The 27,970-nt window shown below is 42.6% G+C and overlaps 1 protein-coding gene across 1 annotated transcript in view; it reads left to right on the top strand.

Annotated features, from left to right (window-relative positions):
• The first annotated feature begins 3,264 nt into the window (after nucleotides 1-3,264).
• Nucleotides 3,265-27,970, top strand: part of LOC141160926 (uromodulin-like) — a 67,043-nt gene continuing 42,337 nt past the window's right edge. The window contains exons 1-8 of the mRNA XM_073645726.1: nucleotides 3,265-3,411; nucleotides 3,504-3,533; nucleotides 4,453-4,497; nucleotides 5,516-5,671; nucleotides 14,266-14,504; nucleotides 17,132-17,254; nucleotides 18,818-18,995; nucleotides 19,075-19,212. Of these exons, the coding sequence (XP_073501827.1) occupies nucleotides 3,360-3,411; nucleotides 3,504-3,533; nucleotides 4,453-4,497; nucleotides 5,516-5,671; nucleotides 14,266-14,504; nucleotides 17,132-17,254; nucleotides 18,818-18,995; nucleotides 19,075-19,212 (961 nt within the window). The 5' untranslated portion in view covers nucleotides 3,265-3,359. The remainder of the gene's footprint in view (nucleotides 3,412-3,503; nucleotides 3,534-4,452; nucleotides 4,498-5,515; nucleotides 5,672-14,265; nucleotides 14,505-17,131; nucleotides 17,255-18,817; nucleotides 18,996-19,074; nucleotides 19,213-27,970) is intronic.

Genomic DNA, 27,970 nt, shown 5'->3' with positions numbered 1-27,970 from the left:
TCGCCAAAAATGTCTATTATTACCGTAATATATGATCACGTCTGATGAGATGACCACAGTTTTAGGCAGTGCCCTGGGAGTCAGAGATGCTTCCGGGGGTCTTCCCCATGCTGTTACCATGTCACACACCACATGGCCAGATAAGGTTGTAAAATGTTAAAATTACATTTCAATGCATTTGTCTTGGTTGAAAGCAATGCAAAAGTGCAAAAACGCTACGTGTGAACATAGCCCAATGTTTTGAGGAGTATTTTTGTTTTTGGTTATTTATTTTGCCTTATGTACAAGTCATTACCCTGGAAAGGATGTTCCTTAACATATTTCCCAGGAAAATCCAATTTGGTTTCGTTTTTGTATGTTTTATTGTGAGTCCGTAAAAGTGGCTTAATACCTCTGATAACATTGTTGACAACAGTGACCTGGGAGTCAGAAATGCTTCCTGGGGTCTTCCCCATGCTGTTGCCATGTCATTTGATCACTGTTCCCGGAAAAATACTCGAGTTTCCCATAGACTTAAATTGGGCTCGTTACTCGGATCGAGCACTCGAGTATTCCAATTTGCTTGACCCGAGCAATGAGTACCCGAACATTTTAGTGCTCGCTCATCACTAGTACTAAAGTATCTTCCATTTGACCGAAATCCAGCGGAAATATGTTTTTTTAACTGGATCAATAAACATAGTCTGCACAACATTTTTCTTGGGCCTAAAAACAAGCAACTGGATCAGTTTTTCTTTTTTTACATTGAAGTCTTTTAGAAACAGATGATTAGAGATGGTCTTCTGTTTTGTTATCCATTAGAGGATTCATTTTTTAAGCGCTGCCCATGCCAAAAACTAGATGTGTTAAGAGACAGCAACAGTAAAAGTGTAAACAGAACAGTAAAACTGGAACAAAAGCAAATGCAAAACGGAAACCAAAGTGTGAATCCAATTTTGTATTATTTATAACCAATCCCTTTTTTATAAAATACTGGATCTATTACAAATGTCTGAAAACTGGACATGTGAACAGAACCTAACTTTTCCCAAGTATATATCTGGATCCCTTTTCATTAGTGAAATGACTGCCTGTAGCGTTAGGAGAATTCTAATAATAGGCATTCAAAATGGAGAATCCCAACTCACCCTCCCCAATGTGGATCTACTGATGGGATAAAGGGTCCTTGTTACATAATCCTACAGGAGTATTCTCATAACAGACATTTCTAGATATGCCATATATGTTTGTTCACCTGACTGGACCACATAACTGCTGTAAGTGAACAAGGTTGAACACGCACAAGTTCTCCGTTGACTTCTATTCGGAGTTTCGAAAAAAGCCCAGCATACTTGAGCTTTTTTGTTTTTCCTTTTTATTTTCTTTAAAGCGGAACTGGCAGTTTAGTATTCATTGAGTTCATTTATGTGATATGTAACAAAATACAGCCATAATGAATAAAGTCTACTGTGTAAATCGAGCCTTGTTCCTCGACACTATTAGCCTAGAGATGATGCACTCATTTGCCTCCTGAGCAGTTGACGTATTACTGTTTATTGACTGTATCTATGGATTGGACACAAAGAGAACTGTCCAGGAAGCTGAATAGTCTCAGAAATCAACTGCCAGAATTTCTACATGCTCATGGTAGAAATAACTCAATCTGAGTCATGCTCAGTCTTCTTTTTCCTGGGGAAATGATTATATCCATCATATATCTGTATGTAAGTACATTGGCTAAAATAAAGAGGCAGGTTGGCATTCTCCCTGGTATTCCTTCACATCACTCCTGTAAGTCGAGTACATGCCAAACCTACCAGCGTCTATGTATTGTATGTAGCTTGAATGGTTTTATAAGTTAAAGGGATGGCCCGAAGTCCAAAGTAGCTTTCCTTCTTAATCCATATCTATTCAGTGCCATAATCTAAACTATTTTCTAATATACTTGAATTAAAAATTCCCTATTCTTCCTTAACTACTTTATTCAATTTCTTTTATCTCTTTCTGTTCACTTCCTTTTTGATGATGCTTCTTTTGACAATCCTAGTGCAGGCAGGGATACTCAATGAAGTGTTATCAGGGGACAGAGGCTTTGGTCAATGCTTCCTCCCTGAAACAAAGCATCATCAGTGAAGCTCATTTCAGGGGCTGGGCTAGTGCCTGCACAATGTACACTCTGTGTGGTGCACAATGACAGTGCACTTGCCCGCTGGCTCAGATCAGCAGTAACAAGCCGGCAATAAAATGGTGCCAGAATACACGGCATACAGAGACCAGAGCCGCCATTGCAAGGGACATCACTGGTCTCTACATGCTGGGTATTCTGACAACGCACTCTGTTGCAGGTTTGTTACTGCTAAACTGAGCTGGCAAGAGAGAGCACTGTCATTGTGCACATCGCCCAGTACGCAGTGACTAGCACAGCCTCTGAAACAAGCATCACTTTGTTTTCGGGAGGGGGCTGGAGCTGCGACAGTGACTGCAGTCTCTGCCCCTGATGTCTCTTTGTTTGAGTATCACCATGCACTGAGGGTTCTCAAATGAAGTATCATAAAAAAGGAAGTGAAAAAAAAATTGAAAAACAGTTAGATAGTGTAGTTAGGGAACAAGATAGGTGATAACTTGCTGTAGATCTTCACTACTGGATCATCTAATGATCCTAAGCAAGTGTCTCTTCAGTGCCTGTTTGAATTAAACTATGGTCCTGCCTGAGTACCACTGCTTCATTCATTTCTAGTGGGACAGGTAGTTTTGAGCTAAATTAAGCTATTTTCAGGAGACCCATAGACAATAAATGGAGTGGTAGCATGTATACAAGAAATGATTAATGGGGGGTCCTGTGGTATTTAGTTTTTATATTGTAAACTATCCACAGCAAAGACTCAATTCTGTCTCGAACCAACATAGTTATAGCTTTCACACTGTGACAACCAAAGTGAACATACTGTACAGTAAGTGAACAAAAGAGTGAGTGACACTGTAGTCAACATTACAAATCAGAAGGTTGTCAGAGCTATTGGACAATAGCAGCCGTTGGCTTATCACTTGGAAAGAATTTGGAGAATGCATATTAATTCAACAAAACTATTTATTACTGGCACTTAAAGCACTGATTTCTTTGATTCAAATTCTTGAGCGGACAGCAATTCAAAAGACAATATTATCTTAGGGAAATTAGGGGACAAGGAAATGGATGTAAAAAATATGATTGACATCTGTCTTCGGACCATTCACTCCCTTTCTAAACTTTATAAAAGCAGCTCATGCCGAGCTCTGCTATTAGACCAAGGTAGGGCAAGAGACATCTTACATAGAGTAGACCACGCAGGACATATCAAGAAACTATCAATACTTCATGATAGTCACTGGATAATATTAACATGTATCCACTTTATATTACCTTTATTTTTCTACTCACAAGAGGATCAAGAGGTGGGTATAAAATATCTAATTGATTGTTGGTGTCTCAAAAATTAGGATAATACATCGTCTGTGTTGAACCTTTTTTTTTCTACCCATTACAGGAGACGCCCAATCAACAACATACTCGTACAGTAAGTGCACAATCTGTAGAACAGATCTTGAAATGAACCACACATCTCGGCATCGGCACCTTTCAAATTCAGCAGAAAAAAAAATATTCCTGTGCTGATAATCTTATAAATTTGCTACTGTAATGGCTGTGTGTCTGTGTCTGACTGTACAGGAACATGTTCAGCACATGTCTCAGCTCCTGGCAATGGGAGGAATAATAAGTAACTATAAAAAAAGACATAGCTTTGGCTTGCAGCTTCTGCTTTCTGAAAGGTAAAACATTTTGCTGCCTGTTTTATCACAGGAGTGAGTGTTTCTGCCTCACCTCCAGAGTTGTCTACTCTGAGCTCATCATCAGGCTGCCACTAATTTAATTTATGATGATCTCAGAGAGCTGGTGTCATGGCAGAAACTTACTCCTGTGATAAAACAGACAGGGAAATGTTTGGAAATAATCAGCTGTTATCCCATGCTATCCTGTCTGTATTGTCTTTTGCTTCCTCTCCTGGCCAGGAGCTGTGGTGTTATAAAACCATGTTACCACATGGTCAGAAACAGCCATTACATAGTACATAGCAGGGACACATGTTTTAAGATTATCTCAGCACAGGAACATTTTTTAGCACATCAAATTGTGGAACTTATTATTATTCCACGATCTATTGATTAAAATGTACTTTTGTTAGTGGAACGACCTCTTTAAAAATACTTGCATCTTATGCAGCAGAAGCTTTGAACCCCTCATTCACCGGATCTGATTATGGCCGCTTCTTCATGTTAAATAGATACCTCCATAGATAGATCCATACCCTACATGCTAATGGATAAATGTGCTTGTATTCTTGAGATTATATGATATCTGTTTTTGTAAATTAGTTGCATCGAATGTATATATTTGCTTGTATATGGTAATAATAATAATTTTTAATACATTTACAGTTACTGACATTACAGGTGGTGAAAAACATTGTGCTTCCCAATCAGGTAAGAATTGGACAGAATTACAATAACATTTTTTGTTTTCACAAAATAAGACATCTGATTGAGGGAAAAGGGGGAGGTAAAGGGACAAGGAGAGAGAAGGACAGGGACGAGGGAGGGGGGAGAGGGAGCAGGAGAAAGAGGGAGAGGGAGGAAGAGAGAGATAAAGACAGGGAGAGGTAGACAGAGAGGGATAGGAAGAGAAAGAGGGAGAGGGGGAGAAAGACAGAGTGGAGAAAGATGGGGAGAAAGAGAGAGAGGGTTAGAAAGAGGGAGAGAGGGAGAGAAAGGGAGAGTGAGAGGGAGAGAAGAGGGAGAGTAATGGTGAGAGGGAAAGAAGAGGGAGAGGGAAGAAGACAGAGAGAGATAGGAAGAGAAAGAGGGAGAGATAGGAAGAGAAAGAGGGAGAGAAAGGGCGAGGGGAAGAAAGAGGGAGAGGGGAGAAAGAGGGAGAGAAAGAGCGAGTGAGAGGGAGAGAAAGATAGAGTGAGAGGGAGAGGAGAGGGAGAGGAATGGTGAGAGGGAGAGGAAGAGGGACAGAGATAGGAAGAGGGAAAGCGTGAGAGACATGGAAAGGGACAGGGAGAGGGAGAGTAAGATACTGTATATTGAATACTGGTATAACCTCAAATTCTGCATCAAGCGTATGAAAATCAATCAGGTAAGGGTCCTAAATTGGAACTCCCTAATTAACTTAAATGCCTCAATAGAGTATTTTAAACTAGATTTGGAAAACCGTAAACCCTTTGACTCGAGTTATTAATTGTAATGGAATGGCAAGTAAGAATAGTGCGTTATTTTGTGTTTGGTCCTTACTATGTGTTCTTTGTTGCTGGCTAGCTGCTTTCTTTATGGTCAGTGTTTTTTTGTCATTTTGAGTTTTTTACTGTTATGTTTAAATTCCTGAGTTTTTGAGAACAGTTCATTTTGTTTGGCAGCTGAGTTCCCAATTCTGATGTCCTAGATCTATAGTGTGTCACTTGGTGTATGAAATTACTTAAATATTTTTTGTCTCCTCCAGAATCATCATCCCTGACTTACCTGGTGGACACCACAGGGTCAATGTATGATGATTTTCTAGAGTTGAAGGCTGTAAACAGTTGGCTCCTGGACCGTGTGACTGCCCGATTCCCTTGTGGTGTTCGCCAATATACCATGGTGGAGTTCAATGATCCAAGTATGTTTCCTTCAACGTCATAGGGTTTACATTGCATTGCTGCATTTACATTCATGTTTTAGATCAAATGTTTGCTGGTTATTATCAGTTGTAAAACATATAGGACATACTTGAAAATATCACAATCAAATAAAAAGGGGAAAATCCCATAAAGGAACAAAATACCAATGTACATTTACAGATGAAATGTAAACTTCCATAAAATAGAATCCTTTTCTCTTAGAAGAATATTGTCAAGTTTGGAACTTATCCTCTATCCATGTATGAAGAGCCCCATGTGAATAGTGTAATGCAGGTGCCGGAATGCAACGCACAGAGACACAAGGCGAGAACAGTCAGAGATGTTTGTAAACAGTTTTATACAACAGGTATACTGAAACAAGGGATTAGCAACAAGGGTAATGAACAGTGGTTTGAAATATCAGAAAAATACGAAATTTCTCAAAATAAGGCGCAGTCTCTTAAAATAAGGCGCAGTCTCTTAAAGCAAGGTGATGCCCTCAAGCATGAGAAGCACCACACAAGTTCTTTAACCGTGAATTTGGCCCTAGCGGGGGTCACCGGTTATTCCCGCTAGGCCGTGAGTCTCTTTCCGGATGAATTCAATTAAATCACGTTGTGCTACTTTAGCCCCAACCGTCCCCCTCCCAACCTGAGTACTTAAACCCAATTGTCCCCGGTACCGTGGGTGAGCAGTGGAAGTGACGGCCCTGCTCACGTATGCAGCTCCTCTCTGCTTGGCTGTTGGGGGCAGTCTCTCGAGCCTTGGATAGGGGGGTCCAGGCCTCGTCTGTCGGCGGCCGACGTCGGGTTCCGCGAACTCACTCAGCACAGCGATCAGGTTCCTAGTATCCTCAGCAGGCACAGCACTCGAGTCACAACTGTGAGGGATCCGGAGCTCTTTTACCGGTGCCCGGCTGGAGCACCTCTCAGGCCTCTGGATTTGGCCTGTCACACGGGGTTTCTCAGGACGCAGGGAGCACGTCTGCTCCTCTCTGCTGCTTGGCGCCAAAGACCCCTCAGGTTTGGCGCGCTGGCCTCTTATCTCTCTGAACTCCTTCCTGGAAGTCACCTGATCGGGTCCAGCCTCTGAATCTCCCCTGCCTGGAACTTCCTTTGTGTATTTTGGTTCCGCTTGACTGTCTCTGGCCAGTAGATGGCAGTCTCGCTCCATCCTTGAAACGTCATGTTGAAGTTCTGTTACAAGCTTTTTAGCTCGTTCTACATTCCTCCCTCCTTTTTGCTCGCCAGTCCTCGGGCGAGTGGACTCCTCGCAGAATTGATGTCTCCTTCCAGGCAGTGCAAGCTCAGACAGGAGTTGGGCACACTCCTGCGTTTTCTGTTGGATTCGAGACCAGATAAACTCTTCCTGAGCATACCGGTTAGGAGGAATTCCGGCATTAGCCCGCTCAGTTCTGCAGGGCTCTTCTTGAGGAGGAGACTCCGGGAGATCCGAGGAATCAACTACTGGGGATTGCAAATCATTTCCTGACTCATTCTGACTTCCACTCGGGAGTGGCACCAACGGTTCTGACGGGCCCAACTGCATTGTGGCCCACCCTTCTTCATCCCCCAAGGTTCCTGTATGTGGCACTTCAGCCAACACGTCTGAGGGCCCAGCCCTGTTACAGACTTCTGCTTCAGAGGAGCAAGGTCGCAACATATTACGGTGCAACACCCTGGATGTCGCGGTGTCATCCCCTTCGGGCCTAACCTCGTAGACGGGGTTGTCTGGGTGAACCTTCTTCACCACCCGATATGGTATTGCCTCCCAACGATGGTCCAGCTTACTCCCAAATCGTTTAGCCCTCACCAGCACTCGGTCTCCTGGCTGAAGCGATCCACCTGTGGTCGGGGGCCGAACTGCATGCTCTACTTCCTGAAACTTCTGAGCAACCAGTCTTCTCACGGTATGGAGTCGACGCTGGTGTTCTCGAATCCAGGTACTTGGGCTACTGCCCGGACCGGGGTCTTCTGAGTCTAGCTCCAGTTCGGTGATTTCTCGGCCACTTCTTCCAAACAGCAACATGTAGGGGGTGTAGCCGGTGGTTGCATGAACTCGATTATTATACACCCACACCAGCTCGGACACGAATTCGGGCCACTTCATCTTTTTGTCCGCTTCCAGTGTTCGCAACATTTGCAACAGGGTTCGGTTAAAGCGCTCGCAAGCCCCGTCCCTTGCGGGTGGTAGGGCGTTGTCCGGGAACAGTCGATCCCATAGATGCGGTATAGCTCATCCATCACTCGTCCTTGGAAGCAGGCCCCCTGGTCAGAATGTATTCGCTTCGGGCACCCATAAATCCGGATGAAATCTTGACAGATGGCCTTGGCTGCGGCTTCTGCCGTCTGATCTTTAGTGGGCGTCACTACTGCAAACTTGGTGAAGTGATCAGTCATGACTAAACAGTGTCCATAACCGTTGTATGAAGTTCCTACCATCAAGTAGTCAATCATCAAGACTTCCAAGGGGGCAGAAGTTCGGATGGTCTGAATGGGAGCTCTTTGCTCCGGGGGCTTGTTCAACTCACACTGGCGACATGTTCGGCAGACCCCCTCGACTTCTTGTCGCAGTTGAGGCCAATACACCAGCCGTTGCAACCACCGGAAGGTCTTTTCTACTCCGAAGTGAGCACCTCTTCTATGAGCTTCTTGGGCTAGCTGTGTTACTAGTGCTCCTGGAACTACCACTTGCCAGGTAACATCAAACTCTCGAGGCAGCTGGATTCTTCGGCATAGCAAGCCATCCTTCAGGAGGAGCCTCTCCCACTGGCCTAGGATTTGTAGGGTAGTTGGAAGTGAAGCGGCTCTGGTTTCCTGGTCGGGTCTCTGATTAAGGGCGACCCATTCTCTCAACTTTGCTAGCTCCGGGTCGGATTGCTGCAGATGTATCCATTCGTCTATTGAACGTCCCAGAATCTGAGTGGGCCTCGGCTCCCCTCTGGTCTCTTGGGCGTCGACCACAGCAGCGGCGAACTGGCTGAAATCCGGGATCTCGTCGCCTTCGAGCTCCTCATCTCTGTCCTTCTTCGGCCCCGCCTGAGTGACCCGGGACAGGGCATCTGCATGTGTGTTCAGGGCCTTGGACCGATAGGCGATTTTATACTGGAATTTGGACATCCTTGCGACCCACCGCTGTTCTAACGCGCCCAGTTTGGCGTTCTCCAAGTGGGCCAAAGGGTTGTTATCTGTCCACACTTGCACTTCTGACCCTGACAGGTACTCAGCAAACTTCTCGGTCATGGCCCACACCAGTGCTAGTAGCTCCAGCTTAAACGAACTGTAGTTGTCCGGATTCTTCTCCGTATCTCGGAGTGACCTGCTGGCATACGCGATCACTCGCTCTTTCCCTCCTTGTACTTGAGCCAGCACTGCTCCCAGCCCATGCAAGCTTCCATCAGTGTACAACATGAACGGCTGCGAAAAGTCAGCGTAGGCCAGAATCGGGGCATCTGTTAGCGCCATTTTCAATGCTCGGAATGCCTCTTCTTGTCGTGGGCCCCACTGAATGGGCTGCCGCTTGGCTCCCCCGGCTGTTCCTCTCAGCAATTCATTGAGCGGGTTCGCAATCTTAGCGAAGTCTTTAATGAATCTGCGGTAGTATCCAGCGAGCCCCAGGAATGCCCTTAGTTCCCTTAGATTGGCGGGCGTGGGCCACTTCTGCACGGCAGCTACTTTCTCCGCAGTGGGGTGCACCCCTGCACTGGACACAGTGTGCCCCAGATATTCAATTTCTCGTTTGAAGAGACGACACTTACGAGGCTTAATTTTCAGGCCGTGCCTTTGTAGCCGTTCTAACACTTGTTCCAATCGGCGGAGATGATCCTCAAACGTTGCGGAATAGATAATTATATCGTCCAGATATATTAAAGTGGCTTCAAAGTTGAGGTCCCCCAAGCATCTCTCCATCAGCCGTTGGAAGGTTCCTGGCTCATTTGTTAGTCCGAACGGCATTCGATTGAACTCAAACAGGCCCATAGGGAGAACAAAAGCTGTCTTCGGACGATCCTTCTCAGCTACTGGGACCTGCCAATAGCCACTGGCCAGGTCGAGGGAGGAGAAGAATTTGGCGCTCCCTAGTGCAGATAGAGACTCTTCGATTCGGGGGAGTGGATAGGAGTCCCGTACTGTACAGGCATTCAGCTTCCGATAGTCTACGCAGAATCTCAGGGTACCGTCCTTCTTTCGGACCAGCACGATCGGAGCCGCCCAGGGGCTCTGGCTTTCACGGATCACACCGTTCCGCAACATGTGGGCCAATAGCTCTTTCACCTCCTGGTACATTTGAGGCGGGATCTGCCGATATCTCTCTCGGATGGGAGCAGTATTTCCGGTGGGTATTTCGTGCTGAATGTCCCGAGTGCACCCGAAATCATCTTCATGCTGTGCAAACACTCCCTGATATCGCTGTAGAAGTTGTTCGATCTGCCTCACTTGTCCAGCAGAAAACTCAGTCAGGTTAGCTTCCATTTCTTCCAGGAGGTGGCGTCCAGCCAACGGTTCTCTTCCATGTTCCTGGCTATTGAGGGACACCTCTAGGGTCCATGGTTTTCCTTCCACAGGTGCCAGCCCTATAGCGTCAGCTTTAGTAAGGGCCTCCGGCATTACGCACACTCGCGCCACCTCTTGTCAGGGCAACAACTGTAAACTGGTGCCACTTAAATTGATGCAGCGCACGGGTACTCGACCGTGCCGCACGGTGGCCAGAGTTCGAGCAATCAGGAGTCCAGAGGGCGCTTCTTCTCCCTCCATTGGTTCAACTTGAATGTCCACGCCCTCTAAGGACACATGTGCCAGCACCGGCAAAGTGAGTACAGTCTGTCCCACCGGCAGTGTTATTGTGGCTTCGGGCGGTATCGATACCTTACCAAGGTACTGGGAGGTAGTGGGCAACTTTTGAATCTGACTGACCCGCACGAGGTGCTGGAACACTCTCTTGTTAGCTGGGTCTCGAGTGGCGCGGGTCCAGTTGTTTTTGCTACAGCCCTCAGCCAGGAACTGTCCGACTTCTTTCAGCACATTCATGCCCAGGGTTACAATGGGCCCATCGCCTCCGGGCCCGGTGGTCAGTACAATCCCTTTTCGACCGAGGTCCTTTCCACATGCCCGCACAGACATCCATACTACTCCCGCTACTGGGATAGGTAGTTGATTAGCCGCCACCAGTTTGACAGTGGGTTCCCGGCAGGAACGAGCGACTTCAGGAAAGTGACTTTGGAAGTACGTCTCAGGCATAGTGGTCACTTGAGACCCGGTGTCCATCAAACAACGGATCCGCTGCCCATTGAATTCAGCCCAGATAATGGGCCTCTCGGAGACAATGTCTTCAGAGCTCCCTCTTCTACTCTCTGAAGCTCGAGACCCCACGGTATGCTCCACAACCGTGGGGCATTTTAGTTTAACAGCTGTCCCCTCCTCCTCCTTTCTAGGTTGGGACAGTCTTTGGAGATATGCCCCCTACCTCCGCAGGTCCAGCACTCCGGTCCTCGTTCTGCCGATAGGTCGGGTACATGTCGTGCTGGGGCCGGATAGGAACGTCTTTCTCGTTCTGGTCTCCGTCCGCGTTGAGCAGTACGGTCCGTCGGCAAGGGGGCAGTAGGAGTCTTCCTAATAGAATTCAGCTCACCCCGAATGTCTCGAATTTCCTGACGTATTTCCCGCACCCAATCAGGTTCTTGGTTGGTGAATCCAGGAGCAATTGCCTCATGACTTCTAACTGTGGCTTTGAGAACAGGAACTTCTCTCTCCAGGACTCTAGCTTCAGCCCCTACCTCCAGGAAGCCCATATCAGGGCTCAGTCGCAGCCGCTCCTTCAGGATCTGCCTCAGGGAAGGGTCTTTCAAGCCAGCAATCAGTTGGTCACGCAACACCTCATCCAATGGTCCCAGTCCTCGGTTCCCATCTCGAGTTTTCTTAGTGATATGGGCCGTCACTTCCTGTAATGCATTAACATACTGATTTACTGTCTCATTTTCCCCTTGGACCCGCTGAAACAACCGTAAGCGCAAGTGTCCCAAATCTGTAGTGTCACCATGCATGTCCTCTAGAATTTTTATCACTTTATCCACGGTGTCACGGTCCCCAGGTGGGCGGTACATCACAGTCTGTCGGGCCTCTCCATCAAGGGTTAGGAGGGCCAACTCCGCCTGGGCTAGAGGGTCAAGGGGATACATACGTAGCATACTTCTCAGTCTTTCTGCCCAGTCCCAAAGTGACATGCCATCCCCTGTAAACTTGGGAAGATGGCTGAGCATAGCCCCCAGGGGTATATGGCTCCGGCCGGACCCAGCCATAGACTGATCCGCCATCTCTGCGTCTGAATGTTGCATCCTGCCGACTACGCCAAATGTAATGCAGGTGCCGGAATGCAACGCACAGAGACACAAGGCGAGAACAGTCAGAAATGTTTGTAAACAGTTTTATACAACAGGTATACTGAAACAAGGGATTAGCAACAAGGGTAATGAACAGTGGTTTGAAATATCAGAAAAATACGAAATTTCTCAAAATAAGGCGCAGTCTCTTAAAATAAGGCGCAGTCTCTTAAAGCAAGGTGATGCCCTCAAGCATGAGAAGCACCACACAAGTTCTTTAACCGTGAATTTGGCCCTAGCGGGGGTCACCGGTTATTCCCGCTAGGCCGTGAGTCTCTTTCCTGATGAATTCAATTAAATCACGTTGTGCTACTTTAGCCCCAACCGTCCCCCTCCCAACCTGAGTACTTAAACCCAATTGTCCCCGGTACCGTGGGTGAGCAGTGGAAGTGACGGCCCTGCTCACGTATGCAGCTCCTCTCTGCTTGGCTGTTGGGGGCAGTCTCTCGAGCCTTGGATAGGGGGGTCCAGGCCTCGTCTGTCGGCGGCCGACGTCGGGTTCCGCGAACTCACTCAGCACAGCGTTCAGGTTCCTAGTATCCTCAGCAGGCACAGCACTCGAGTCACAACTGTGAGGGATCCGGAGCTCTTTTACCGGTGCCCGGCTGGAGCACCTCTCAGGCCTCTGGATTTGGCCTGTCACACGGGGTTTCTCAGGACGCAGGGAGCACGTCTGCTCCTCTCTGCTGCTTGGCGCCAAAGACCCCTCAGGTTTGGGGCGCTGGCCTCTTATCTCTCTGAACTCCTTCCTGGAAGTCACCTGATCGGGTCCAGCCTCTGAATCTCCCCTGCCTGGAACTTCCTTTGTGTATTTTGGTTCCGCTTGACTGTCTCTGTCCAGTAGATGGCAGTCTCGCTCCATCCTTGAAACGTCATGTTGAAGTTCTGTTACAAGCTTTTTAGCTCGTTCTACAATAGAGCGGAGGTCAATCATGTGCATTACTGCTTCATTCATTTTTATGCTAGTGTCGAAGATCAGTCAAGTGCATCGCTCGTCCATATCTGGAGGTCCCATTAACCAAGAATGGCGTGGCAGTGTGCATGATCAACCAATGCTCCATTCACACGGGGCTTTTCAGAGCCCTAGTTCTCTGGATCGGTGGGTTTCCAGCATTTAAACCCATAATGATTGTGAAGTTATCCTCCATAATATCGATAGTGGATAACTTTGAAACTTGAAAATTCCTCTTTAGCTCCCTCATACTCTTGCTGAGCATACATGGATGTTCAGAGAGGAGACGGGAACGAGTGAGGAGACCAGAACAAACAACCGACAGATATTTTCTGGCAGCAGCTTATCTTCTATGGGAATAAAGAATCAGTGTTAACATCCAAGTGCTCAATCCTTTTTTTGTCTTGACATCTGCCACACCAACATACACATTTTCTAGCCATCAGACCCTCTTAGTTTGTTGGGATTGTCCCACCTTCATCTATTCTGTGTTGGAAGCTTTATAGAGAATTTGCTTAATTATACTTGGAAGATACTTTAGTTTTGATCTCATTGGTGGGTTATCTATAGCTGTTTCTATATTGTATGTTATTGAACATTGAGTGATGTCTGGAATTTACTATATCAAGGCTATAAATAATGAAGACAATGAAATTGAAGGTAGGAAGGCACCAATTAGAAGGGAAAACACTATGAAAATAAGTTATTTCCACAACCCTTGGCATATGTAGAGCTTCCAGTCCTATCTGGTTTAGTACAATATATCTTTAAGTGACAAATGACCATTAAATTGATCCTGTCACATTGTACATACAGTCCGATCTGTGGACAGCACGGTATAGAGATGGAGAAGTGGAGGACAATGATATATATATATTTTTTTTACATTTCAGCCTAAATTGTATTTTATTAATATAAATCCCTGGTGTTTGTATATATAGGAGTCCAGTGGGCGTTCCTACTCAGTGATTGACAGCTATTTGCATGCACTGTTATACAAGGAAGTCTGTCGATCGGTGAATAGGAACGCCCACTGGACTCATATGCATACAACCCACACCAAGGATTTCAATAAATAAAATATTTTTCGGAAACTTTTCGCAGAAAATATATATCAATCGGATCAGTTCCTCCTGCTCTATAACGTCCAGCCTACAGATCAGAAAGCAATTTCACATCACAAGTTTCTTTTAATTATGACAGAAAACAACTTGTAAGAGGCGGGGAATCTTCTTTAATGATATTATTTTTCCTCATTTATTTTACAGCTGTTGGGCCGGTTAGGACAACCTCGTCCAAGAATGAGTTTAGTTATTTTTTCAACAGTCTGGTGGCCACCGGAGGTGGAGACTGTCCAGAGTTGGCCATGCAGGGACTTCAACTGGCTTTGCAAAACTCCCCACCCAACTCTTTCATCCTGGTACTAACTGATGCGTCTGCTTTAGATTACTGGGATACGGCCCTGATAAACAATATCTACTCACTAATAGCATCCACGCAATCCCAGGTATGAAAAATAGAGTTTTTGAACTATAGAAATAATAATATAGTTATCAGATGTTGATGATAATGGAATTAACGGATCATTATAAATAAAATAAAAAAACGACCATCCCTGCTTCGATAGATTTGGATTCGTGCAGTAAGGAAAGTTTAAAATTACCCATAGCATTACCTGCATGTGTTTCTCCTTCTCCTTCCCTACTAAAAGGAATCACATAATGAACATAATATCTGATCTTCAGGCAAGATGTTATAGAGCAAGAGGAGCTCATATACATTTTTATGGGAAAAGCTTCAGTAAAATTTGTATTTTATTCATTAAAATCCCAGTTGTTTTTATGCAGGAGTCCAGTGGGCGGTCCTATTCAATGATTGACAGTCTTCCCTGTATGACTGTGCATTAAGATATCTGTCAATCACTGAGTAGGACCGCCCACTGGACTCCTAAGCATTCAAACACTAGCGATGTCAATGAATATATACAAGTAATACAACATTTTCTTCCAACAAAACTATATAGATTTCTGCTCAGCTTCTTCTCTATACTGTGCTGTCCACAGATCGGACAGCATGCATAACAGGACAGGTTCCTTAAATCTTGATTTTACCCTAAGTAGGCAGGCTTTACCTGTGCTGTGTGTTTTGATCAATTAGAGGACTCCCCCACTTATTCCTACTCCCCTCTCACAGCATGAGTCTCACACACAGACGGATCCATCCTTCCTCCCTATCCTAGTTGTCTTCAGTTAAAGGAGCTGTACAGATTAGAAGAACATGGCTACGTTCCTTCACAAACAGTGCCGCAGCCCTCCAGTGGCTGTGTCTGGTATTGCAGCACAGCCCGATTTTCTTCGGTTCAGTGGATCTGCAATACCAGATTCCACCCATTGGCGGGAGTCTTTTTTGTTTCTAGTAGAAATCTGCTTTGTTTTTCTAATTTAGTACATGCGGTGGTGAGAAAAAGAAAGTGTAACCATGCATGGCTAGGCATGGATTGCCTTTACTGCCTATACATAGGTGGCAAATATGGTATAACCAAACTAAAAGAAATTTAAAGGGGTTTTCCCACGAATACAATTTGATTTTAATCAATAGATCTTGGAATAATAATAAGTTCCACAATTGGATGTGTTTAAATAAAATGTTCCTGTGCTGAGATAATCTTATAAATGTGCCCCTGCTGTGTACTGTGTAATGGCTGTGTCTGACCGTGCAGGAACATGGTCTGATCATACCACAGCTCCTGGGCAGGGAAGGAAGAAAAATAGTATACACATATTACAGCAGGGGATTATAGCTGATTCTTTCTGTGAGGTAAAACATTGTTTAAAAACGGCAGGGAAATGTTTTACCTCACATAAAGAATCAGCTGTGATCCCCTGCTGTCCTGTCTGTATACTCTTTTGCTCCCTCCCCTGTCCAGGAGCTGTGGTATGATCAGACCATGTTCCTGTACGGTCAGACACAGCCATTACACAGTACACAGCAGGGGCACATTTATAAGATTATCTCAGCACAGGAATATTTTATTTAAACACATCCAATTGTGTAAGTTATTATTATTCCAAGATCTAGTGAATAAAATGAACTTTTGTTCGTGGGAAAACCCCTTTAACGCATCATAAATGTATAGTCAGGGCATTTTTCCTGACATGCACTGGCGCATCTGCACTTTATGGGTAAGAAGAACCATCATTTTTTTTTCATATCATGGTATACTGACTGGTGCTCCCTCATTTTGTGTTACTGAAACCTGTTTTTATATTAGACTATTCCAATAAAATTTCAATATTTTTCTGATTAACAGGTCTCTTGAGTAGTTTTCGACTATTTTTGGGGTGCACATGCTCCTGATGTCCTTTCTTTATTGTTAGAATCATATCTACAATAGATTTTAACAGAGAGAGAGAGACAAAGAAAGGCGGATATGATTACGATATTATAATAATTTATTTATTAAAATTTTTAATATAGACAATATATATAAATATATATATATATATATATATATATATATATATATATATATATATATATAGTGAAGGGTCTGTTAAAAGAAAATATAAAGAGACTGTAAATCCCTCCAAGGTTTTAACTTTCCTATAATGTATGTAACAAGAATTCACATACATAAAGTAGTGTATAAATAGGTGCATATAGGGCTTATGGTAATAAAACCTATATAGTCCGGCCAGACACAATCAGATTATATTATGAATGAGTGACTAGTTGTAAGAAGTCTACATAGCATTAACAACTAAATGAGATCGGATATAGCAAAGTACACATCAAGATCATCATGGAAATGTAGAATACACGTGGATACAATACAACTGCATACAAGTCATAATCTCATACTAAAATAATCAGATTTGCATTGAATGACAGATCCCGCATAGAGATATAAAGGACAAGTGTCAGTGAGTACCTGTAGACATGATGTAGCATGTATCTGTGACAAGGAAAGACACTATGGGGGACACAGGGCACCTCAACACGTGTTTCACCCTCTGGGCTTCGTCAGGTGGCAAATATGTTTGAAGGTCCTGTTTTTTTTAGGCTTTGAGCAAATTAATAAAATCAGTGATAACATATAATTTAACTATTATTATTATAATATTTCCTTTTCAGGTTTTCTTCCTTATAACTGGCCTCTGCGGTAGCATAAACGATCCAGATTTCATTGTCTATCGAAATATCGCTGCTGCCAGCTTCGGACATGTCTTTCAAGTTTCCCTTTCAGACCTGAATAAAGTAAATGATTTTTTACAATTTATATCCTGTATAGTTCATGTGTTGCATTCTACATTCACTTAAAAGTTATTGGCCCCGATTCATCATTTCCTTTGCGTCTGTTTTTTTGTCTAGTTTTGTGTGTTTTGTGCCTTGTTTTGTTTGCCCTTTTTTGAAGTCTTCTTTATATGTGCTCCCCTGTTTTGTTTTTTTCTGTTTTGTTTTTTTCAAAGTTTAGTGATTCCATATGTTTTTGCTGAATTCATCAATTGCGACTTTTTAAAAAGTTTCAAAATTTGATGCAGCTTCTCTTCAATCCTTCCCTGGTGTATTTTTTGAGTATGGCAGTATTTTGGCAAAGTTTTTGCTGCATTTTGCCAAATGTGTGACTTTTTGACACCAAAAAGTATTCTTCATTCCTGTGAGTGTTGATGCTTGCTTTAGATTTGTCAGCATCATACAGGGAGAAGTACATGTACTCAGAGAAAACTATATACATGCTCGAAGCATCAGCACACTGCGATTAATGAACACATGAACTCAGCTATTGCTGTAAAAGTTAAAAACGTAAGGTACTTTGTGTTTTGTGATCAAACAGAGCTAATGCCATCCAACCACGTCAAGGTGCACCTAAATATGGATAGTCTCTATCACTAATGTCCTACCTCTTTAACTTGAGAAAGCATGTGCAACTGGAGAAAGTGGAGATAACCACGCGCTACCAATAGTAAAAGATGCAGTGGAAAAAATGTGAAAGTATCAATGCGGTTTTTATTTTTCTGTCAACGCGTTTCGAAACACACTTGCTTCTTCATCAGGCCAAATCACTAAAGCCTTTGACGGACAAATGCGTTGACAGACAAATATAAACCGCAATGATACTTTCATGGTTTTTCCACTGCATCTTTTACTACTGGCAGCGCAGGCTTTTCTCTACATTCTCCAGTTGCACATGTCATCTCCTGGGGATCTGCAGCAACCAAATTCTCCAATGATCACACAAGTTGTGCCTTTCACAACCCTTGAAGGTGAGCATATTCTTTGCTTTACTTTTCATTTTTAACCCAGATAAGACCCTATTGAGCTGCTCATTATCTTTCCAGTTTTCATCACAATCATTAACTTGAGATACTCATTTAGAGTCGAAACGTTGCTGTCTGATTTTTGCGCTGAAATACAGAACTTATTTACCTGCCAACTGGACTGCTGCGTTACACCTTTTTTTTATACATGAGTTTGGGGCTTATTGGTCTAAGCCTGACATCACATTCACTCTATTTAGGATTTTTGGCTGCCTGGCTGCTGTCGTTTGGACAGGATTACGCAGTGTTGCCATGTTTTATATGTTTACTAATGTCCTACCTCTCCATGTCCCAAACCAGGCCTCATCTGAATTGGGGAAGTGAAAGGAAACTCTAGCTATTAAAACCTTGTCTGGGAAAGATGGTTGGATAAGGGTGCTGATCCCAGTAGGGGGCTACACCGCTAGTGTTTTGAGCAAAATCCTTTGGGTCTTATGCTCAACATGGTTTGGTTGATTTGCCTGTTATAAACAGTTTGAACTATAATTTGCCTCATTTTCAGGTCTTTAAATACTTGGACTTCACACTTTCAAGGCCATCAAACAGTTCGGAGCGACTCTTCTCTGGGGAGCATACCGAAGGACATAATTCTGAAAACTTTGCTGTAGAAGACAATTATACAGCCCTAGTAATAACTACAGATGGTGTAATCTATTCCATACAAGTTTTGGGACCTGACTGTAAGTACCCTAATTATGCACATAATATGAACCCCATTCACTTGATGTATAGTTACATATCTGTTTCTCTTTACTGCAGCTATTGAACTTCCACTAAAACAGATAGTATCAGAACTTTGGGGATCAATGTATCTACTGAAAAACCCAGGACATGGAGTATGGACTATAGTGATCTATGCAGGAAGTCGATATTCTTTACGAGTGGAGGGGTTTACAGGTAATTTACTATTGTCTATTCAAACTTTAACAACAGGTGTAATATTTGGTGTGCCGGATGCCTGCCGTGTGGTCGATCCATGTATGGAGATGACTCCTATCTTAGTATTTCACAATTACATTATACCAAGAAAACTAGGGAGAAAATTGATCTTTACCTATATATATATTTTTTTAATTTTTAAACCCACCATTCTAGAATTTAACAGAGGGTTTAATAGTAGTAATAATAATAATAATAATAATAATAATTTTATTTATAGAGCTCCAACATATTCCACTTTACAATTAAGCGGGGACATGTACATACAATAAAGACATCACAAAGTAACATATAGTTCACCAGTTACAGGAAGAATGAAGGTCTTGACACACTATAAATATAATTATATCTATATATACTGTACCTGCCACCCAACCAATCACACTCATTTTTTACATTCCTCCATCAGTTAGACATATCCATTGATAGGGATGGTATTAATATTATTATTATGTTACTAGGGATGAATTACATTATACAATGCAATCTATACTGGTTCAATATATACTACCCCAGAAACAAAACATTATATATATATATGTATATATATATATATATATATATATATATATATATATACACAGTGGTGGGCAAAAGTATTGGCACCCCTGCAACTCTATCAGATAATACTCAGTTTCTTCCTGAAAATAATTGCAATCACAAATTCTTTGGTATTATTCTCTTGATTTAGTTTCCTTGCAAGGAAAAAACACAAAAGAGAATGAAGCAAAAATCAAATCATTGATCATTTCACACAAAACTCAAAAATGGGCCAGACAAAAGTATTGGCACCCTCAGCCTAATACTTGGTTGCACAACCTTTAGCCAAAATAACTGCGAACAACCGCTTCCGGTAACCATCAATGAGTTTCTTACAATGCTCTGCTGGAATTGTAGACCATTCTTCTTTGGCAAACTGCTCCAGGTCCCTGATATTTGAAGGGTGCCTTCTCCAAACTGCCATTTTGAGATCTCTCCACAGATGTTCTATGGGATTCAGGTCTGGACACATTGCTGGCCACCTTAGAAGTCTCCAGTGCTTTCTCTCAAACCATTTTATAGTGCTTTTGGAAGTGTGTTTTGGGTCATTGTCCTGCTGGAAGACCCATGACCTCTGAGGGAGACCCAGCTTTCTCACACTGGGCCCTACATTATGCTGCAAAATTTGTTGGTAGTCTTCAGACTTCATAATGCCATTCACACGGTCAAGCAGTCCAGTGCCAGGGGCAGCAAAGCAACCCCAAAACATCAGGGAACCTCCGCCATGTTTGACTGTAGGGACCGTGTTCTTTTCTTTGAATGCCTCTTTTTTTTTCCTGTACACTCTATGTTGATGCTTTTTCCCAAAAAGCTCTACTTTTGTCTCATCTGACCAGAGAACATTCTTCCAAAACGTTTTAGGCTTTCTCAGGTAAGTTTTGGCAAACTCCAGCCTGGCTTTTTTATGTCTCGGGGTAAGAACTGGGGTCTTCCTGGGTATCCTACCATACAGTCCCTTTTCATTCAGACGCCGACGGATAGTACGGGTTGACATTGTTGTACCCTCGGACTGCAGGGTTGCTTGAACTTGTTTCGATGTTAGTCAAGGTTCTTTGTCCACCATCCGCACAATCTTGCGTTGAAATGTCTCGTCAATTTTTCTTTTCCGTCCACATCTAGGGAGGTTAGCCACAGTGCCATGGGCTTTAAACTTCTTGATGACACTGCGCACGGAAGACACAGGAACATTCAGGTCTTTGGAGATGGACTTTTAGCCTTGAGATTGCTCATGCTTCCTCACAATTTGGTTTCTCAAGTCCTCAGACAGTTCTTTGGTCTTCTTTTTTTCTCCATGCTCAATGTGGTACACACAAGGACACAGGACAGAGGTTGAGTCAACTTTAATCCATGTTAACTGGCTGCAAGTGTGATTTAGTTATTGCCAACACCTGTTAGGTGCCACAGGTAATTTACAGGTGCTGTTAATTACACGAATTAGAGAAGCATCACATGATTTTTCAAACAGTGCCAATACTTTTGTCCACCCCCTTTTTTAGGTTTGGTGTGGAATTGTATCCAATTTGGCTTTAGGACAATTCTTTTTGTGTTTTTTCATTGAAGACAAATTAAATGAAGATAATAATACCAAAGAATTTGTGATTGCAATCATTTTCAGGAAGAAACGGAGTATTATCTGACAGAATTGCAGGGGTGACAATACTTTTGGCCACCACTGTATATATATATACAGGGTGGGCCATTTATATGGATACACCTAAATAAAATGGGAATGGTTGGTGATATCAACTTCCTGTTTGTGGCACATTAGTATATGGGAGGGGGAAAACTTTTCCAGATTGGTGGTGACAGTGGTGGCCATTTTGAAGTCGGTCATTTTGGATCCAACTTTATTTTTTTCAATGGGAAGAGGGTCATGTGACACATCAAACTTATTGAGAATGTCATAAGAAAAACTATGATGTGCTTGGTTTTAATGTAACTGTATTCTTTCATGAGTTTTTTACAAGTTTATGACCACTTATAAAATGTGTTCAAAGTGCTGCCCATTGTGTTGGATTGTCAATACAACCCTCTTCTCCCACTCTTGACACACTGATAGCAACACCCCAGAAGAAATGCTAGCACAGGCTTCCAGTATCCGTTGTTTCAGATGCTGCACATCTCGTATCTTGATGGTATGGTGTGGTATATGGGGTACAAAGATAGTGGGACCATTCTTCATCAATGGAAACCTCAATGCCACTGGATATCTGAAATTGCTACATGATGATGTGTTGCCCTCTTTATGCACTGAAGATGGCATTATGCACTGAAGATGGCACGTTCCCTGAGTTTTTCAAGATAGTGCACCACCACATTATGGGTGTCAGGTCCGAGCATTCCTACATGAAAGTGGATTGGTCGTCGTGGGCCAGTTTAATGGCCACCAAGGTCTACCGATCTGACCCCCTTAGATTTTTATCTTTGGGGTCATCTGAAGGCAATTGTCTATCCTGTGAAGATACAAGATTTGCAGCATCTGAAACAACGGATACTGGTAGCCTGTGCTAGCATTTCTTCTGCGGTGTTGCTATCAGTGTGGCAAGAGTGGGAGAAGAGGGTTGCATTGACAATCCAACACAATGGGCAGCACTTTGAACACATTTTATAAGTGGTCATAAACTTGTAAAAAACTCATGAAAGAATAAAGGTACAGTACAGACCAAAAGTTTGGACACACCTTCTCATTTAAAGATATTTCTGTATTTTCATGACTTTGAAAATTGTACATTCACACTGAAGGCATCAAAACTATGAATTAACACATGTGCAATTATATATTTAACAAAAAAGTGTGAAACAACTGAAAATATGTCTTATATTCTAGGTTCTTCAAAGTAGTTACCTTTTGCTTTGATGACTGCTTTGCACACTCTTGGCATTCTCTTGATGAGCTTCAAGAGGTAGTCACTGGAAATGGTCTTCCAACAATCTTGAAGGAGTTCCCAGAGATGCTTAGCACTTGTTGGCCCTTTTGCCTTCACTCTGCGGTCCAGCTCACCCCAAACCATCTCGATTGGGTTCAGGTCTGGTGACTGTGGAGGCCAGGTCATCTGGCGTAGCACCCCATCACTCTCCTCCTTGGTCAAATAGCCCTTACACAGCCTGGAGGTATGTTTGAGGTTATTGTCCTGTTGAAAAATAAATGATGGTCCAACTAAACACAAACCGGATGGAATAGCATTCCGCTGCAAGATGCTGTGGTAGCCATGCTGGTTCAGTATGCCTTCAATTTTGAATAAATCCCCAACAGTGTCACCAGCAAAGCACCCCCACACCATCACACCTCCCCCTCCATGCTTCACGGTGGGAACCAGGCATGTAGAGTCCATCCGTTCACCTTTTCTGCGTCAGACAAAGACACGGTGGTTGGAACCAAAGATCTCAAATTTGGACTCATCAGACCAAAGCACAGATTTCCACTGGTCTAATGTCCATTCCTTGTGTTCTTTAGCCCAAACAAGTCTCTTCTGCTTGTTGCCTGTCCTTAGCAGTGTTTTCCTAGCAGCTATTTTACCATGAAGGCCTGCTGCACAAAATCTCCTCTTAACAGTTGCTGTAGAGATGTGTCTGCTGCTAGAACTCTGTGTGGCATTGACCTGGTCTCTAATCTGAGCTGCTGTTAACCTGCGATTGCTGAGGCTGATGACTTGGATAAACTTATCCTCAGAAGCAGAGGTGACTCTTGGTCTTCCTTTCCTGTGGCGGTCCTCATGTGAGCCAGTTTCTTTGTAGCGCTTGATGGTTTTTGCAACTGCTCTTGGGGACACTTTCAAAGTTTTCCCAATTTTTCGGACTGACTGACCTTAATTTCTTAAAGTAATGATAGCCACTTGTTTTTCTTTACTTAGCTGCTTTTTTCTTGCCATAATACAAATTCTAACAGTCTACTCAGTAGGACTATCAGCTGTGTATTCACCTGACTTCTGCACAACACAACTGATGGTCCCAATCCCATTTATAAGGCAAGAAATCCCACTTAGTAAACCTGACAGGGCACACCTGTGAAGTGAAAACCATTTCCGGTGACTACCTCTTGAAGCTCATCAAGAGAATGCCAAGAGTGTGCAAAGCAGTCATCAAAGTAAAAGGTGGCTACTTTGAAGAACCTAGAATATAAGACATATTTTCAGTTGTTTCATACTTTTTTGTTAAGTATATAATTCCATATGTGTTAATTCATAGTTTTGATGCCTTCAGTGTGAATGTACAATTTTCAAAGTCATGAAAATACAGAAAAATCTTTAAATGTGAAGGTGTATCCAAACTTTTGGTCTGTACGTTAAAACCAAGCACACCATTGTTTTTCTTATGAAATTCTCAATAAGTTTGATGTGTCACATTACCCTCTTCCCATTGAAAAAAATAAAGTTGGATCCAAAATGGCCAACTTCAAAATGGCCGCCATGGTCACCACCCATCTGGAAAAGTTTCCTCCCTCCCATATACTAATGTGCAACAAACAGGAAGTTGATATCACCAACCATTTCCATTTAATTTAGGTGTATCCATATAAATGGCCCACCCTGTATATATATATATATATATATATATATATATATATATATATATATATATATATATATATATATATATATATATATATGGTACGTGGAACCTTTGGAGTCTAGTTACTCATTGGGCCCCTGTGCAGGTACACAGGTTGCACCAATGGTATGTCTGCTGCTAATATATATATACATATAACATGTGGACTGCATTACAGCTGTATAAAATATACTTATAAAATGAAGGCATTTAGCGCACAATTGGACAAATTCATAAGAGCACACCATACACGAGAAGGCGTACTTTTCTTTGATGGGACCCTAAACCTAATACTTATTAAGTAAATAGGTAAATAGAAACCAACTCAACAAGGCTCTAGGTGTATTGAAGCAAAGGATTTCATGGGAACAAAAATGTAGAAGCAAAAGTGAAAAAAAAATCCAGCTTCGTAAAGGATGCAAAATTTTATTAGAAAATAGGTTGATAGGGTTCCATGTCACGTTAGACACAAGAAACGCGTTTTGAACGTATGCTGCATTCTTTATCAAAGCCTTTGATAAATAATGCAACATGCGTTCGAAACACGTTGCTTGTGTCTATCGTGACATGGAACACTGAAAGCCTATTTTCTAATAAAATTTTGCATCCTTTATGAAGCTGGATATTTTTTTCACTAATACTTATTAAACATGCCTCTCTGGGGCTAAAAGCCTACAAATTTAAAGGACAGGTAGGATCCAGCACTAATTAAAACAGTCTTAGGCTGATTGGAGGAGGTCAGCCAAATATAGAGGTAATCATCACCTCCATAATACACTACAAAAAAAAAAAAGACCAACACCTCTGAATGGAATAAAGCAAGTTTGAACAGTGTGACAGAGTCACTAGTGATGTATGTGATAGGAGACATGTTTCACCGTGGCTATTAGCTTCAGTGAGCTGAAACCTAGAAGTTGTCTCCAACATATTCGGTGCTGAAGAAGTTAATCGGCCATTTTGTGGGAAGGGTTTTTGTGAGCATGTGTGAGATGGGCGGGATGACTGCTCACCATTTCCCCACCTCAAGGGTGTGGCTGGGGAGTTAAATGCTCAGTCACTGTTATTTTTTTAGTGTTGTGTGGTTTGGAGAAGGAAGTCTCCAGACTTTGTGTGTGGAGGCCAGAGAGCTCTACAGAAGGACTTTGTGGTAAAACCTTATTGTGCTACCTGGAGCGGGCGAAACCCCTCTCACCTATAAACTGTACTATACTTTATCTTTTTGTTTTCCCGTTATCACAGAGAGGCCGTGTTTATTTTGTGGAACCCTGACATGGTTTATGCCATATATTAATAAACCAGCAGGAAGTTAACCAAAGAAGTGTTTCCTGTGTCTGCCTCTGTGAGAGCCGAGCAAATCGCTTTACCACAACAAGTGTAAGCTGCCATGACTGCATAATATACCAACGAATACAGCAGTCTCTGTAAACGCTAAGGTTTATGCAAACATTAAATATATATAGTGCATCTACACAGTATTATTTATATGTATATTACTGCACAACTAACGCCATAAAAAATGAAACCCAAAAAACAATGGCGGAATTGCGTTTTTTTTTTACAATTTCACCACACTTGGAAAATGCAAAAATGAACATTGGATGCGTCTTTAAGATGTTAAAACATAAGCTAGCCATTTGGTTCATCCAGAACCACTCACTGGGTACAATGATGTTATCACTTCTCTTGAATCTTGGGTGAAGAAATTCATGTTGGCATCCTGTGTCATCCCAGTTGTGAAAACCAGGTATTATAAGTGATGTATTCTTCAGTTTTCATTTTTGGCTCAAAAATGTATGCCCTACCACAAGAGGTAGTAATGGCAGATACTATAAAAGCTTTTAAAAAGGGCTGAATGATTTCCTCGATACTAATAACATTATGGGTTATAGATAATTTACTGGCAAAGAATTGATGGAGAAAGGTTGAACTTGATGGGCCGGAGTCTTTTTTCAACCTATGTAACTATGTACAAAATTGAGAAGTTTGAACTGTTTGTCTGAAATTAGAAGAAAACAATCTTTGGCCCTGATTCATCATTGAATTTGCATCTTTTTTTCTGGAGTAAAAATAATTCTAATACTAACTTTTATGTTTGTTCATTAATTAATTTGCACTTTATTTTCAAACTGACTTTATTCGGTTTCGTCTGTTTTCTTTTTTTGTCCCGACATTGTAAATGTGTTTTTTCTCATCCAGATGTTGTAATTTAATTCATCATTTGAACTTTTTGATATATCTCATATTTTTTTAACAATTGTACTCCAGTTTTATAGCATGTTATAAATCTGTCTCATTTTATTTTTGCTCAGCTGAAGACGATTCTGTGTCATTTTAAAGAATCATATGACCTTTAACTCTAAAAAGGCAGAAAAAAAAGATAAAAGAAAAAAAGGACATATTTGTTTTTGCACAAAATTCATTAAGGCACGTGAGTCATCTTAAAGAATTTGGCACAAAAATATCACAAGACAAAAAAGAAAAGTTGCTCAAAAAAAGGCAAATTATGAATTAGGGCCTTTCTTCTATCTTCAAAAAAAGCACCACTATTGTCCATTGTCTTCATTTGCTACTGCAAATCAGCCCTATTAAAGTTAAAGGGGATATCCGGGACTTTGTGAAAAACAAAAAATTTGCCTAAGCACTAACAGGCAGGTAGTTGCTACTTACCTGCCTGTTGTGCCCGGCACTGTTCTTTGTCGGCACAGACTGTTTTTGCTGGTGGCTTCTTTTTTGCCCTGCTCTGTCAACGGGGCGTGACTTTCGGTGTCATTCTGATTGCCAGTCAGCTCCCCCTATTAGGCAACGGGAATTCAGCTGTCAATCAGAATGACTTTGGAAGTCATGCCCTTTCAATAGAGCGTAATGGAAAAGAATCCACGGCTCTGTCAACGTGATGTAAGCAGAGGGAGCTGAATCACCGGCAGGAGTGGTATCACGATGTGCTGGTCTGAGGTAAGGAAGAGGGTCCTGCAACTGTCCCTGAAGCTGGGGCCCTCACTATCCCTGTCCCAGGAGTACTCTTAAAGGTGGAGAGGACTGGGTCTTCAACCTTACTATACTCCTAAATGCACACTAAACTAATTCCTCCCCCACCCAGGGAGGTATGGGACTGACATGAAACTTTAGGAGTGACCAACGAAATGGGAGAGGATAAGGAAATAGATTTGTTCTTGTTGTTGGTTTTCAGAGGGAAATCTACCTGAAAAAGATGTTGCGTGCACAATTCATTGGGACAAAACCTTGAAGGTTTTTTTTTTTAAGGAATTGTATACTAGAGGCTAGACATGGTTGGACATTGTTGACCTTTCACTCTTCATACTATGGTAGATTGACTCATTCGGCTGCTCACAGAGGTAGACACAGGAACGTTGTCATCTGCAGGTATATTCAATATGGCATAAGGCACTGCAGGTTCCACAAAATAAACACAGCGTTGCTACCATCATGACAAAACAAAAGACAAAGTCTAGTACAGTCCACATGCATGCGGGATTCGCCAGCTTAGGTTATAATTCACTTCAGCTCTCACTGAAGTTCCACACAGGAGACTCCTCTGTCTCCAAAATGCCACAGTAAAAAAACTCAGTAGCTGGAGATTTAACTTCTCCAGCCACACCTTTGAGGTAGA

The sequence above is a fragment of the Phyllobates terribilis genome, unplaced genomic scaffold (assembly GCF_046119375.1).
Source record: "Phyllobates terribilis strain yellow unplaced genomic scaffold, ASM4611937v1 Scaffold_9__5_contigs__length_417890890, whole genome shotgun sequence".
NCBI classification, from domain to species: domain Eukaryota; kingdom Metazoa; phylum Chordata; class Amphibia; order Anura; family Dendrobatidae; genus Phyllobates; species Phyllobates terribilis.
The sequence above is the reverse complement of the archived record's forward strand: the minus strand, read 5'-3'. Positions and strand labels throughout refer to the sequence as shown.